General features: G+C 41.0%; 1 protein-coding gene across 3 annotated transcripts in view; it reads left to right on the top strand.

The window, feature by feature from the left end:
* The window catches only part of med30 (mediator complex subunit 30), a 32,682-nt gene that overhangs the window by 3,789 nt on the left and 13,989 nt on the right, over window positions 1-14,904 (top strand). For all 3 annotated transcript variants that reach the window (XM_035430007.1, XM_035430006.1, XM_035430005.1), the window contains exons 2-4: window positions 3,438-3,686; window positions 4,265-4,423; window positions 13,291-13,398. In XM_035430007.1, coding sequence (XP_035285898.1) covers window positions 3,513-3,686; window positions 4,265-4,423; window positions 13,291-13,398 — 441 coding nt within the window. In that variant the 5' untranslated portion in view covers window positions 3,438-3,512. The remainder of the gene's footprint in view (window positions 1-3,437; window positions 3,687-4,264; window positions 4,424-13,290; window positions 13,399-14,904) is intronic.

Genomic DNA, 14,904 nt, shown 5'->3' with positions numbered 1-14,904 from the left:
ACCCACACACACACACACACACACACACAAGTACTTCAAGAGTAATTACACCCTAGATCATTTTAAAGCTGTAAATGTGTTAGTATGCCTATGTAACAGGTTCTGTTGTTCCTCTACCCACAAATGTGCGTACAAATAATCAAACGAACAAAACCACACACGACAGGAGAAGGGAACATAATATATAGCTCCTATGTGCTTCTCATTCCAGCCTCCCCGGGCTCAGTTACTAATCACTGAAATTGTCAACAGCTGTGGTTGTAGGTCAGCTAAACCGCAGAATGCACCCTAACCACACCACCCCTCCACAGCCTACTTTGTAATTAAACATTTTAATCCATGCCAATATTTCTACATTTCGGAAATAATATCATTTGTCAGAAAAAACTGCTAGAAAACATGTTGGTGCTGCCCTCTAACTTTTGAAAATTGCTGTCTGCATTCCATTCTGGCCCTGCCTTAATCATGATGTCATGATGAGTTTCATGAGCCAGGCGCAGCTATGCTGTGCAAATTCATTTGCATAAAGAATACTTTATAAAAATGAGATGGACACACCTACTCCACCCCCACCAGGAAGCATTGTGTAGTCGGTGGAGCCAGGCTGAAACAGTACAATTAGGCTACTTTTTAAATACATGTCCATATTCAGCCACGATAAACAGCCACGATAAATGGTCAACACCATTCTGAAAATTACAACAAATGAAACATGCTATCAGAAATATGGCTATATCTGCTTCTGAAAAGAAGAAACTATTGTATTCCAGCAATTTTGCTAAAACTAAACTCACTTATTAACTTATTTGGCTTATAAATGGACTTGACAAAAAGAATATTAGTAAAGTTATTTGCCTGTCATAATGATTAGATCGACATAAGTGCCATTACTGGTTCGTAGCTGGCCAGTCTCTTGTCTGCCAACTTTTCTTGACAACGTGGGGTAGACCAGCTGGCTGCTGCCCATATTCACATGGCTCAGTCTCAAAAGGAAAGATGGATCCAGTTTAATTATGAGATGTTTACTTTCTGACATTTGTTACTCAGTCTTGCATGACTTTTATGACTAGTCCATAGAGATATGGCTCTCATTGTATTAGCAAGACAGATGGGAACCTATTACAATGTGTTGTAGGTTAGCGAGATGTGAGCTTGAGATCTGTGTGAAAAGGAAATGTACAGCCTGCTTTCACATTCTACAAAGCAGAGAGAACACTGTCATAGAATGTGTACACTAGCAGTCGAGAATATGCCCCCTGAATGTTACCACAGCTGCATGTTCTGACATTCAGCAGTGCCAGCTTACCATTTTACGACATCTCTTGCACTTTACAGGTCCATACACTGTAGAAAAAACATGGAAAAAGTGACTAACATCACCCATTGACTTTACATGGCCTTTTGAAGTCAGGAAAGTGCAGTTTTCATGAGGCTGCGCTAGGGGTTGTGATTTTTAATTATTTAACAGATCTCATGATGGCATTATGTGCTTGATTCCAAATCGATTCCTCGGACTGTAATTCCATTGCCTAGGCAAAATAAGGAGCCCAATTTCACTGTGCACTCTCATGTTGCACTCATGATAGCACTGTATATCAGAGACCGATAAACAATAAGCCCTGTTATAAGTTTGCCTTTTGGTAGCCTAAAAATAAAGGTCACGTTTGGGTCTTCCTATCGGTGTAGCCTGTATGCTGTACATTCTACATGGAGCAGTCAAGAAAAATTGTGATTCCGCCTCAACTTAGGAGTGGCATTTGTGAATATTCTATGCAATTCTACGGGTTCTCTGCCATTGGAGACTAAATAGTAACCATGGAGAAAGTCGCCTGCAGCTGGTAACTGCGCTACTAACCCTTCAAATTCTAACACTTTTTTCCCCTCTAAAGGAGATTTGTCAGTTCAGTAAGAGTAAGTTCAATTAAAGTAAGCCATGTCATTTTTATGAATTAATGAAGGACTCATTTGTGCAACAATTTATCTACTCAGTCATTTTATTTCTGTTAACTACGTCATTAGCATTATGATGATCTTCCTTACTCTGTACGTCCTGCTCAAGAATATCAGTTGCCTCTTGGGAGAAGTTTTTTATAATGAGTAGCCTATATCCTTGTCTTCCATTGCAGTGGTAGACCATGGAAATTAGCAGTATGCCAGGACACAAAGCACTCAACTCTTAAAGGGAATTCAAAGAGGTTGTTTGATTGGCTATGACTGAACACCTGCAACACGCCCACTGATAATATATTCAGCATAATCACCAAACAAAAATGGTGAAATTTTGTAGCCACGCCAAGTGCACCCATGTGGCATGCACCATTGATTCCAGCAAATAGAGCCGTAAGTGTTGATTATGCTACAGCGCTGCTCCAGAGTATTGGCCCAATTGCATGTTCAAATGATAGTAATCCACTTTGAGCAAAGCTTTTCAAATAGGCGTTATTACTGCCGACACTGGTCACTTTTATATCAAGGTGGTATTCAGTGTCAGGCAATTTGCTGTTTGTTTGCATTGTTTCAGTAAGGCAAATCAAAAGTCTCCCCTCCCCAAAACTAAAACTCAATACTGTCAAAGCTAAATGAGTGTGGATTATCAAAAAAAAAAAAAAGCACCAAGACCTTAACACTAAACAGAAGCTAAACTGAACTGGAAATTATATTAGAAAACAGTACAGAAAAAACTATGGAATAGACAAAACTATAATTGTTCAGCAGCCAATTTGCTAATTCTCTCTTTTGTGAGTTTGCAAGAAGGGACCGAGTATTTTTGAAGGATTACATGTAGCATTTCTTTACGTGTTTTCAGTGTGATTAGCTTAATGGAATTAGCATTTTTTTCCACAAAATCTTATGACTGTATTGAATCAAGATTTTAACAGTAATGAATAATCTACTAATTTATTGAGTGAGATATGTATGGAAATGTTTAGCATAAAGTTATTGATGTTTTTGTTGCTGTGTAGTTAAAAAGCCCTTTACAATACTGCAGTGTTTTTACACATTATGTAGACAGCTATGTAAAGCAGAACAAAACAACCATAATCACAGACTAGGGCTCTAATGGTTTTCCTCCACACTGCAACCCATGTTGCTGGTCAGATGTACTACAATAAAGTCAGCATTATGAAATCCATCTTTTCTGACAGACCATTGTCAGTTCAGTGCTTCTGAAATTGTCCTCCCTCCTAACGTTGTGAGACTTACCCTAGAAAGGCCACATTATGTCAGAACTGGCTATCACGCCTTGAATATGAATGTTTCATGTTCACACCCCAGGGCATTTGTTGCTGGTAGTTACACTCTCAATTTGATTTACACTTTGAATTGCCTTCAATGTTGGTACTTGATTTGCTTGAATATAATATTTAGCTTTATGGTGTTCTCACGCGTTCTTGGTGGAACAAGGTTTATGTTTGTCTTTCTTCACTCTTCTGCAGTGTTCAGGCATGCTGCTGTTTCCGAGTGTGGAGTAGCCCTCTGAGCCATCTCAGTGAATATTCTTTGCTATCCCCATGACCACACCCCCCATCGCTGGAGCCTGCATGACGTCCGCGGCGTTCCCCGGGCAACCATCGCAGGCAGCCAGGGAGGTGAACACAGCATCGTTGTGTCGCATTGGCCAGGAGACTGTGCAGGACATCGTCTTCAGGACCATGGAGATCTTCCAGCTGCTAAGGAACATGCAGGTGATGTCCCTGATTGGGTGGCGGGTCAAGAGTTCTGGCATTTGGGTGAACTGACTTCTCCCCCATTAATATACAGGATATCAAACTGAAATCTTCACCCAAATAATATTGGAACTTTTTCATCTGCAAATTCACATTTGAAACTCTGAAAATTGTAGTTGTATTTTGAATTGGAAAGATTGTTGATATTAACGCACTGTACTTTAACCAAGTGCACCATTGATCCATCAGCTGTTGTACAGTACAGTTCACTGTTAGTAACCCTAGCTGTTACAATGAAATCTTTTTAAATGAATTTTGAACGAAGGTGGTCACCCCGCCGCTAGTTTAAAAAAATCTAGAAACGATAACGAGCATTGGTAATCATTGGGATCACTGTCTTGGGGCTGCTGGGTGGCTGATTTTGTTAAGGCTGTTGTGGTGTATGGATGACCCTCATGGTCTTGCATCACAATTTTTGTCTTGCTTGTGAATGTATTGAGAAAGGGAAGTCATTTTCTTGGAGAAAAACATTTACCAGTGCCCCATATTCTTTTGCCCACCTTCTCAACTTTGCTCTCTTTCACTCCCCTCTCCAGCTGCCAAATGGGGTGACATACCACCCCAACACACACCAGGACCGACTGGGCAAGCTACAGGAGCACCTAAGACAGCTATCTGTGCTCTTCCGCAAGCTGCGCCTTGTGTATGACAAGTGCAATGAGAACTGTGCCGGCCTGGACCCTGTGCCCACAGAGGTCAGAGCACCGTTTTTCCACATCAGTATTACTGTATTAGGAAGAGTCCCTGTAATACCTGCACTTAACTATGAGAATGCTCCAGCACTAGCCTTCAGCAATGACCAAACAAAAACCATCCATCTTGACCCTTTGGGTTTCTTTTGTCCAAATTCCTGGGCTATTTTAATGCTCCAGTCTGTCACCATGGCTTACTGACTGATCTTGGTTATGTTAATCATATGCAACTGTGTGCCAGTTGTAGTAGGGTCAGTTTTACTGAACCATTAGGGAGTAGATGGTTGAATTGGTCTCTCAGAAGCTTTGTTCAATCATGATTCAATCATCACGTTCAATCGTCAGTCATGAATGATTGGATCTGGTTGTTCTAAAGTAATGGCCACTGTGGAGTAGTACTATGTGCTAACGACACAACTAGACTAATAAAGTAATGTTAAAACCACAACGCAAAAGTTTTTGCTAGCTTAACAAAAGCTGACATAATTTAGATTTTTCATGCAAAATGTTTGTGAAATTTATTTTAACCCCTTAGCACACAAGCCAAATCTTGCCAATCCTTGCCCATGTAGGGGGTACCCTATTTAAAGCTTTATAACTCCAGATGTGAACCACAGAGACTTGAAAAATGGCTTAAATGAAGCAAGACATTTGTACAATTTACTAACGCAGATTAGTTTATATTCATAATTTTGGAAGAAATAAAGTGCCACAAATGCAATTGTTTTGACAAAAAATCAAAAATAAATTTGCACTTTTTAAGTTTGCAATGAAATACTGAGAGATTGCATATATACAGGAGGTTAAACTATACATGTGCTAGATCAAAAACTTCTTGACCACAAGTTCATAAAATCTAATGGTGGATATGTAGAACTACTATAGATGTATGAAGCAAAAACTAAGCAGTGTGTTGTATTACATATATAAATGTCGAAACTACCTATAAAACGCTATTCCAAAACCAGAATTAGACATGTTATACATCGTTAGAAAACTTGTACTCTCGCCTACTGAATAAATGAATTGTCAATCAAGCCCGACTGTACTAAAAAGGGCGACAACGCCGTAAACAACAGGTGTGGTATTACGCACAGCTATTTTGGAAGATACCCAGGCATCACAAATGCGCGTACATTTCCCAAACGGATTGTCCAAGACAATATATGACCACGCGGTCTAAAAAGGGACATCTCTACACGTAAAACCAACAGTAAGGATGTATATTTATTCAATATTTAGTCCCAGATATTGACTGTAGAATGACATGGTATCGTTTTAAAAAACTTTTTCTCATTTATTTCGTTATTCAGTGAGCAGCGTTTTCACTGCTGTATAGGCATATCTTAGGGCTATTGTCGGGTTTATCTTGTTGCTATGATGGAATATTAATTTTTAGTGGTGAAAGAATATTTTTATGAATTCCAAGATAGACAATATTGTCCATTATGTCAAGGGTGGGGGGTGTTTTGTAGATGAGACTGCAGGGAGGGGGTGCGTGTTAAATGAACGACCAGAGCGACAATGGTGGGGCTGCGAAACTCCGTTTTCGGCATAGTTGTCGTGTATTGTCTACTAATTAAACTAAAACAACGCGTTTCTGTTTTTATCTCACACTTTGGTTGCAGTAGCACCAAATGTTTGAGTTTAGTAATCTTGGCACGCCGGCATGCCGACCACTAGGGGCTGTGCGCTAAGAGGTTAAGAAGGTGAATTAAGCAAGTAATTTGCTGCTTATTCTTAACAGGTGCATTAAAAACACTTAGAAGCAAGCATAATTTTTCTGTCAATAACTGAGCATTCAGTTAAGCAGTAAGGTTAGTGTTGACACACTAGCATGATGAATTTGAAATCCATCATCGGCACGAAACATCAATGAGTTTGTGGGGAGAGCCATTTTACTATTTAATTGAATCTTCTGTTACATTCATTCTTTAAAAATTAATTATTTTTTCCCCCAAAGTTAAATTAAAGTAAGTGCTTGGATGGTTGCTACATAAAACATATATGTAACATATATTTGGCACATATATAAAAATGGTATCTCACTGCCACAGTTGTGATAATTCCACTGGTCTCATCGTGGCTTGAAGGAAAGCTGACACAATGGGATCAGTGGTGATATGGGTAATCTGTCTAATGAAACCATTTTATGAATGAGGAAATGGACAGCACAGCTAAGAGACTCGGAACTCCTAGTGTTCAGCCTCTACAGCAAGCAACCTTTATCTCCATAACATACCATGGTCATCTTCACATGCTATTATTTAACAGGTTACCTTGAAACTTGCAAGCCATTACTTGCATAGCATATTTTTATGTGCAGTGGATAAGTATTTCACTATTTCATGGTTTGCTTCTGTTTTTTGAAAATTAGAAAATATTTTGATTCCATAAAGCTCCTGGTCTCTAGATTTATGCATACTATTTGCATTCACGTGAATGCACCCTATTTTCGAGTAATTTTCCTTTTAAAATCCAAGCTGTAGACGTACTGTTCTCTTTCCTTGTGAGTAACCAATTGTTGCACTGTCTGCCGTTTTAAATTCGTATTGACTGTTCTAATGGTAATAACTTTTTTTTAATCAATGTGTTTTCAATTGATTTCAATTTTTAAAGCTGTTTTGAGCATGTATGTGCTGACACACTTCACCTCTTTACAGATAAACTATTATAGCTGAAATATTCATTGTTTGCATTATTACTGGCATTTAGGGGGCTATAAAATCAGGTGTGCATATTTACAGGCATGTAAACAGACAGACCAAATGTATGGCAAAATCCCATCAAAAATGCATGAGTTAAGAAGAAAAAGCAGAGTTAAAGTAGGTCAGGGATGGACCGCTCCAGTCCTCTTGTGCCTCTGGGAGTTCTGGTCTTTCTTTCCCCTCAGGCCTAAGCAACATTACAAGAGCTTGTGATCAGAAGGCCAGCTCCCCTGTTTTTCTTTCCACGGGCCTCATTAGGTTGTGTATGTAAAGGCACCTTTAATGCTTGCCAAAGGCCACATATACCTGGAGGAGTGGTGGTGGTGGTGGGTGTGGGGTGGGCGAGGGGGGATGTGGGAGGGTTGAGGCTGTTGCTGCATAATAATTTGTTCTGCTCCTTTTTGTCTCTTGCAAATTTGGTCCCAGTACATACAGACTTGATATTTTATATTCAGTCCAATATTTTTGACGAGGCCTGGATGCCTCTTTAAGACACTGAGGTATTTTCTTTGGATACTTTGCCCTCCTTCCCTTTGCAAAGTTTGCATATGCTTGCCCCTAGCTTCCCTGGCTCTCCCGACCAACCATCGTCTTGAAACACTTTGCGTCCATCAGTCAATATGGAAGCCATTCAGCTCAGGAAATCAAATCAGCAGGCCGACCAGCATTACCTCACAACTGCCTAATTATCCACAGTCTTTGTAACGAACAGCTGGCTAAGTTGCCGATGTCAGCATTTGCAGAGCAGACAAACTGCAGGCTCCTCAGCCCTTTGGCATTCCTAGCGCTGAGAGAAGCCATTTCGCTATAATTGTTTTCTTTATTTTTACTGGAAGCAGAGAGCTGGAAAACGTTCCGTTCTTCTCAGTCAGCCAAGGAACCAGCATTCGTCTATAAGCGAAAGAGACTGGGGCCTATTCTGTGAGTCTTCAGCCTTTTCCCCTGCCAAAAAAAATAGATTTTTGTCATTCAAAATTTGTTTGGCTGAAAATGAGAAATGTCTCATTTTGTCTGTTTATGAAGTCTATTTTTTGTTCTCATGCCAGTTCATCAAGAGATTATGGCATGGCATGGAGGATAGAGGAGTCCTACCCCCCACCCCCTGCCCCTTTCTGTTCCATTTTTTGTGAGCATGTCTTCTTGTGTCAGGCTTTAACCACAGTTTGCAGAATCTCTGGCCAGCCATTAAATCCAGATTACAGCAGCATTAAAGTATGTCATAATATTCAGGACTCAAATACACTGTGGCAGATTGTATGTTAGATCTGTGTTTAATTTCCCACATTTTTGGTGTGTGTTTGAGCCCGGTGTAAAAATCATGACTGGTAACTCGCTGTTTTAAGTTTCAAATGCTGCTGCTTTACATTGTGTGGCATTCGGTCGCCGGAGAGGCGGATTGGTCTTGGCTGTGCCGGCTGGTGGAGAGAGCACATACAGTTTGTCTGGTGGAGAGAGCACATACAGTTTGTCTGGTGGAGAGAGCACAGTTCGGGGCCGAGACGGAGAGCTAACACAGAGAGTGCAGTTATGATTTTTGTTTCGTTTTATTTTGAGCACTAAAAAGAAAGGAATCCTCAGCTGGGATGCTGGAGGAGCTGGACCTGGCCGGGAAGGCAGGTCAGCTACAGAGCAGAGAACTGAAAAGTTGCTGCACTGTTTTACTTTGTTATTTTAGCTTGTTGTTTTAGTTTATTGTTTTTGCCCGGAACCCATGAGGGGGAAGGGTGAAGGTGTCTGTTTATTTGATTTCATGTTTCTGTGGGTGTGCTCTCTCTCTCGCCATGCAAGAGACAACGGTGTTGCCCGGTACTGCTGCATCTATCCCCCCCCCGAGGTGTCACGTTTGGTGTGACACATTGCAGCCTGTTTCTCATTACTGAAGCAAAAGTGATTTTCCTAATATGCAGAAGCAATAAACCAATTTGCGTGTGAGATCATTTTATGTAGCATGGTGACCATAACAGTATGATTATAAATCATGTTATTCCCCAACAACTCCAACCCTGAAGTTATAGTAGCTAGAAAAGAGAAGCTCTTCACTGAAAATAAGTACTTTTAGTTGTAAGTTTATCATTATTGTAGCTATCTAAATATCAGTATTGCTGAGATAAGGTAACACCCTATAACACCACTCTTGTAATGGAATAATAGTTTATGAAGAAAATTGACAGTAAGTTATTTACTTATGCAAAAGAGCTACACAACACATTGTGATAGAAACTGAGTTTATTCACAGTGCTTTTAAGTGTCCCTCAAGTCCTGTTGGTTTGTTTTTGCCAGTCAGTTCTCTCACTGTTGAATCAGAGTTCCCCCAATCAAATTATTGGGTAAATAAAATGATTACTGAAAAATACATTTTCATTTTTAAAATTTGTATAGTACTTTTTGCAAAGGGCATTGTCACAAAGCAGCTGTGCCGATATCTGGGCCTGAACCCCCCGAAAAGCACATCTAGGGGGACAGTGACAAGGAAAACCTTCCGCTCTGATAATAGTAATAAACCTTGAGTAGAACTTGGCTCAGAGGGGGGAGACCATCTGCCACTGGCTGGCACCAGTTAATTGAAAAAGGCTGATTACGTAACACGTGTATTAACTGGAAAATGCGAGGACATTAATGTCAGTGTGAAAGTATAATTGAAGCAAGGATGACTCGGGTGATGACGGGAGATGGGCTGGAAGGCCAGTGGGTGGCACCTTCAGGCAGACGTGGAGCTGGAGCTGAACCAACTGTGTCTGCTCTACAGGAGGGTGCTCAGTCAGTCTTATGGCTACTGCTCCAGGGAGTTTCCCGAAGTGGGGAAATGAGGAGAGAAACATAATAATTATGCCGCACAAATATTTTGGTGATTCAGTGAAAAGGAGGTGCCTGTGTGCAGTAAGGAAAAAAGCCTGGCAGAACAGGTCTATGGCAGCATAGCTAGAGGCAGGAACACTGCCAGGGATTATGGGCTCCTTGAGAAGATCTCACGTTGGGTCCCATCACCTTAGGCCTCCACATCCCTGCAGAATTACAGCATAAGAGGGCACTCTAGCTAGAGGAACAAAGGTAAAGGGTCAACACAGTCAGGGCAGCCTTGAGATGATCGCCACCAGACCCTGACTGGCTCAACTTACGTGCACAGATACCATGCATGATCTAGTGAGAGCCCTGACCGCTCAATCTACCAGGGACTGTAAGCCATCCAACCCTGTCCCTGAACCTTAGGCCTGGCTAAAAAAGTGATTCTTAAACCTGGATTTAAACGTAGAGAGTTTGCACTCCAAATATGAGCAGGCCGATTGTTCCATTGGAAAGGAGTATGACAGACAAAGGCACTACCACCAACGATACTTTTAACTACTTTAGGAATAGCAATAAGCCCTGCTCCCTGTGAGTGGTATATTGTTGAGGGATTATAGGAAGAAAGGAGATCATTCAGGTACACAGGGACTAGCCCATGTAAAGCTTTAGAAGTAAGTAGAACTATGCTATAATCTGTCTGGAATTTAACTGGTAGCCAGTGGAGACAAGCTAGCACTGGACTGATGTGGTCAAATTTCCTTGTTCTGGTAAGAATACGAGCAGCAGCATTTTGAATGTAATGGAGACCTTTCAGAGAGGAATTTGCACATGCAGACAAAAAAAAAATGTTACAACAGTCTAATGAAGTAACATAAATGTGGACTAAATTTTCTGCATCATGTAGCTACAGATTTTTTTTTTCATTTGAGCAATATTCTTCAAATGATAGAAAGCAGTCCTAGAGATGTTCTTTTATATGTTTTAAATGAGAGATCTGGATCAAGTGTAGTTTAGAGTCAAGCAGTGGTAACCAGCCCTGCTCCTGGTGATCTAACGTCCTGTAGTTTTTCACTCCAACCCTAACAAAGCACACCTCATTCAACAGCTAGAAATCTTGTTGAGATACAAAAGCCGCGTTTCGACCGCAGGAACTAGGGTCTAAATTTAGTTCCGGGGGCTTTATTTTACCCCCAAAAAAGTTCCTGCTCGGGGGGTAGTACTTTCCAAAAGTACCGGAACCTTTGGGGTGGGGCGCAAGCGCTGAAAATTATTGATTGGTCGACTACTTGCAGTGTTTTATTTCAACCGCCATGTCTAAAAATCTGCAGCCGCAAACCGATTTATTTTCATAATAACTTCAAATCAAACTTGTATGTTATGCGGCGCAGTAGCCTAGTTTTGGTTATAGCCTGCCAACCTCTTGGAATTATAACGTGTGCTCTTCTGTTCTTTTCTTGATTTAGTATTTGTTTTATAAAATGCTAAGCATTCATGCTGGGACAGCATATTGCGTACCAAAACATTCAAACGGATTAATTCGGTTGCTGAATATTTTCTTCCGGATTTTCTTTGTTAGCCCGTTGTAATTGACTCAAAATGTTTGATACAGTTATGTGAGGTATGCGGTAGTTCTGCGTAATTCACATTGGTGATACAGTAAAAGCAAACTGGAAATCACCTTCCGCACTTTTTGTCAGGGTAAAATAACAGGTTAATTCTAGTAATCGTCTCTTTAGCTTTTTCAGACTGCCGTAATTTTACTCTGCCATTCTTCAATTCCACAAAAAGACCAGGAAGACTATGAACTAATTTATGGTGCATGGTTCGCATCTGGAGGGCACACTTCACTGCTCGGCTAGCAGTAACTTCGAAGGAAAGCAAACGGTGGCTGTACCACTGCTAATTTAAATTTTCACGCAAGTCCGAGTTTTCGTTCTATTCTTGTCATTTTGTGATTAGCCTATATGGAATTGACGATGAGAAAGTAATCAAACAGCAAATTGTTTACAACGTGTTGTTGCCAGTTATATTGGAAATGTGAATGCATTCTGTCGCCTCGGATGTCAAGACATGAAAGTGAATGTTCGCATAAAAACATAATGAATGTGTTTGAGAGGATATATAAAACAGTTACAATCTGACTATTAGCCTGTTATATCCTATTTGTTGCATAACAACGGTCCAAGTTCAACTACCAACGACAGTTTTGCTTGACAACGGTAAAATATGCCCAAACGGCTGCAGAATAATATTTCAATTCCAGGTGATTAAATCGATAAAAATCAATAAATACAAAAGTAACCATATATAGTCATTGTTGGTAACCCGTTGTATATAGGCCTAAGTGGAATAAACCCCTCTGGGCTGTCCCGGTTATTAGAAAATAATGTAGGCTACTTCGGTGGTAGTATGGGGTTACAGAAGAAATCATAGGACAGATGGACCGACGACAACGTTGCTTTTTCATACGTCAGTGGGCTAATTTGCCTAATCTTCGCGGGACTTTAGACTGCGGTGGAAACGCAGACAACAATGGGCTGAAGGAACCTTTTAGTTCCTTGAAAAGTAGTTCCTGGGACTAAAAGTTCCGGGTACTTTTAGTGGAAACGCGGCTTAATTAGTAGAGTCAGATTTGCCAAATTAGGGTTGAAAGGAAAACCTACAGGAAGGTAGATCTCCAGGCACAGGGTTAGCTACCACGATGGTAGAGGAATGAAACCTGTAAGAAATACGTCTGCATAGTCTCTGCTCTGTGCCACGCATCAGCCTTGCCAGAAGATGTCAGTGTAATTTAAAACACAGACTGCAGAATCCCCCAGATTCAGGTGCAGTTATATTGAACAGATAATTCTTCTGTCAGTTTGGGAAGGTCAAGCAAGGGGGTTGCAATTTTGACATTACTGAAGCATTTCTCCAATCTGTAGATTAATATCAGGAACAGTTTGCCTAATTTCAGTGATCTGAACACATCCCAAAGAGGCGATACTGTAAAAAAAAAAGAACAACAGCAACGTGCACACACTCCTTTCTGTGTTTTATTACAGTTTAGAGCAGTTGAGCCAGAAATGGGGTGAGCTCTACTTACAAGCCAGCTTAATGTCATCACCCATTTAAGAGCAGGAGGATTTTAAGCATTTTGAAATCTCTTTGGAGGAAATTTTTGGCTCAATAACTTTGAAAAGCTTAATGGTAATCATGAAACAATGGACCTATCAGTGTCCTTCATCTAGCTATCGACACAAGTTATACCATTTTCAGTCACAATCCAAAAAAGGAACAATTTTTTTGAGACCGCAGAAAGCCTTTCTTAGGTAATACTTTTTAACTTTGAGATTGTAAACCTTCTTTAACTGTGCCCTTTGTTCTTATCTGTTATAGCAACTCATTCCCTACATTGAGGAGGACAGCTCTAAACATGACGAGCGTTCGACCAACCAGATCCGCTACGCTACTGAGGAGAGAAGAGAGGTCCTGGAGGTCAATAAGGTGAGCATATTCATCTCCACTTGCAGTTGCACTTGCACTATAGGGCTGTCTGACCTGTGTGCAGACTGTTAGAGGGATTTTGTGTATCCCCTTTTGATGGCACAATATGTGCCAATCACAGAGAGCAGCTTGCAAAGCTACACCGCACATTTCAGTCAGGTGGGAGTCCAATTCACAGTCCATCTCCTTCCTTCCACAACCATGCTGAGCTCTCGAGGAAGGGTAAACATAAGCATTACGGCATGGCCCTGTGATTGGTTGCAGCAGCATTCCCATTCCAGAGTCAACATACGTTCCAGAGTCCCATTCACAAGCCAGGCAGGTTTCATGCTCATCAGACATTCGGAGGGGAAGTCTGATGCATCTGGAAGCAGACAGTGAATCACAGCACTGGAGACTGATGTTGGGAACTTGTCCGCATCTGCCGTGGTTATTGGAGCCAAGTTTGATCAGCTTCGGCCGCCCTGTGCTGAACGCTGGAGAGCGAGGGGCTGGGATCCGGGAATGTGTCCATGATGCACTGCAACACTCTCACATATGGACACACAGCTGTGGATCTGCTCTTGTCTACACCAAGACATGATTATGCATTTGCTATTGTAGGATATTTTATTTAAATAAAATGCATTCTGAAGGTGCACATGTATGAGTTTTATGTAAAAAAAATTTTGAGGGGTACATTTTCTCAGCTGCGTTTGGGTCAAATGGGATGGAAATTGACATGTTGGTCTGTGTGCTGTGGAAAATGTTTTTTCCCCTCATAATTCATCACCTAAATTTGAGGTTTTTTGGCATTTTACTCCCATTTTCTCCCCAATTTTAGTCGTTATACCAATTCCCCGTGTGTATCACACATTCCTGGTCGATGCGCTATCCTCTGTTGGTCTGGGGAGGGTGTAGACTACCACATGCCTCCTCCGATACATGTGGAGTCGCTAGCTGCTTCTTTACACTTGACAGCGAGGAGTTTCACTGGGAGAGCGTAACGCATTCAGAGGTTCACGCTATCTCCCTCAGATCCCTTCCCTGCTGAACAGGTGCCCCGACCAACCAGTAGGAGTCGCTAATGCAACAATCAGGACTCATACCCTCACCGGCTTCCCACCCGCGAACACTGCCAATTGTGTTCGTAGGAACGTCTGACCAAGCCGGAAGTACCGCTGCCGGGGATTGAATTTTAATGTTCATCTCACATGAGTGTACATTATTCAAAAGATATTTAAGAAAATTGATACTCGTTTTTTATGTATCAATTTATATTTGCTATTAAAGATTTCTTAGTGTACCAAAGGATTTAGGCCATGTATGGTTACAGTGTTGGGGGTGGGCCATGTAATTCCCTATCGTGATATTTTCAGGTGCCAACAATATGATATAATTTTCAGAGATATTGCCAGCCCTGGATCACAAGCTTTTGACTATTAAATGCTTAATATACGGCTCTAGTGCTACTAGCTACATGTTGAGTTTGCTTCTTTTTCATCCAATTTCTTGTATTGAATGATC

The sequence above is a fragment of the Anguilla anguilla genome, chromosome 8 (genome assembly GCF_013347855.1).
Source record: "Anguilla anguilla isolate fAngAng1 chromosome 8, fAngAng1.pri, whole genome shotgun sequence".
Taxonomy (NCBI): Eukaryota; Metazoa; Chordata; class Actinopteri; order Anguilliformes; family Anguillidae; genus Anguilla; species Anguilla anguilla.
Note: the sequence above shows the minus strand (reverse complement) of the source record. Positions and strands in the feature narration are given on the sequence as shown.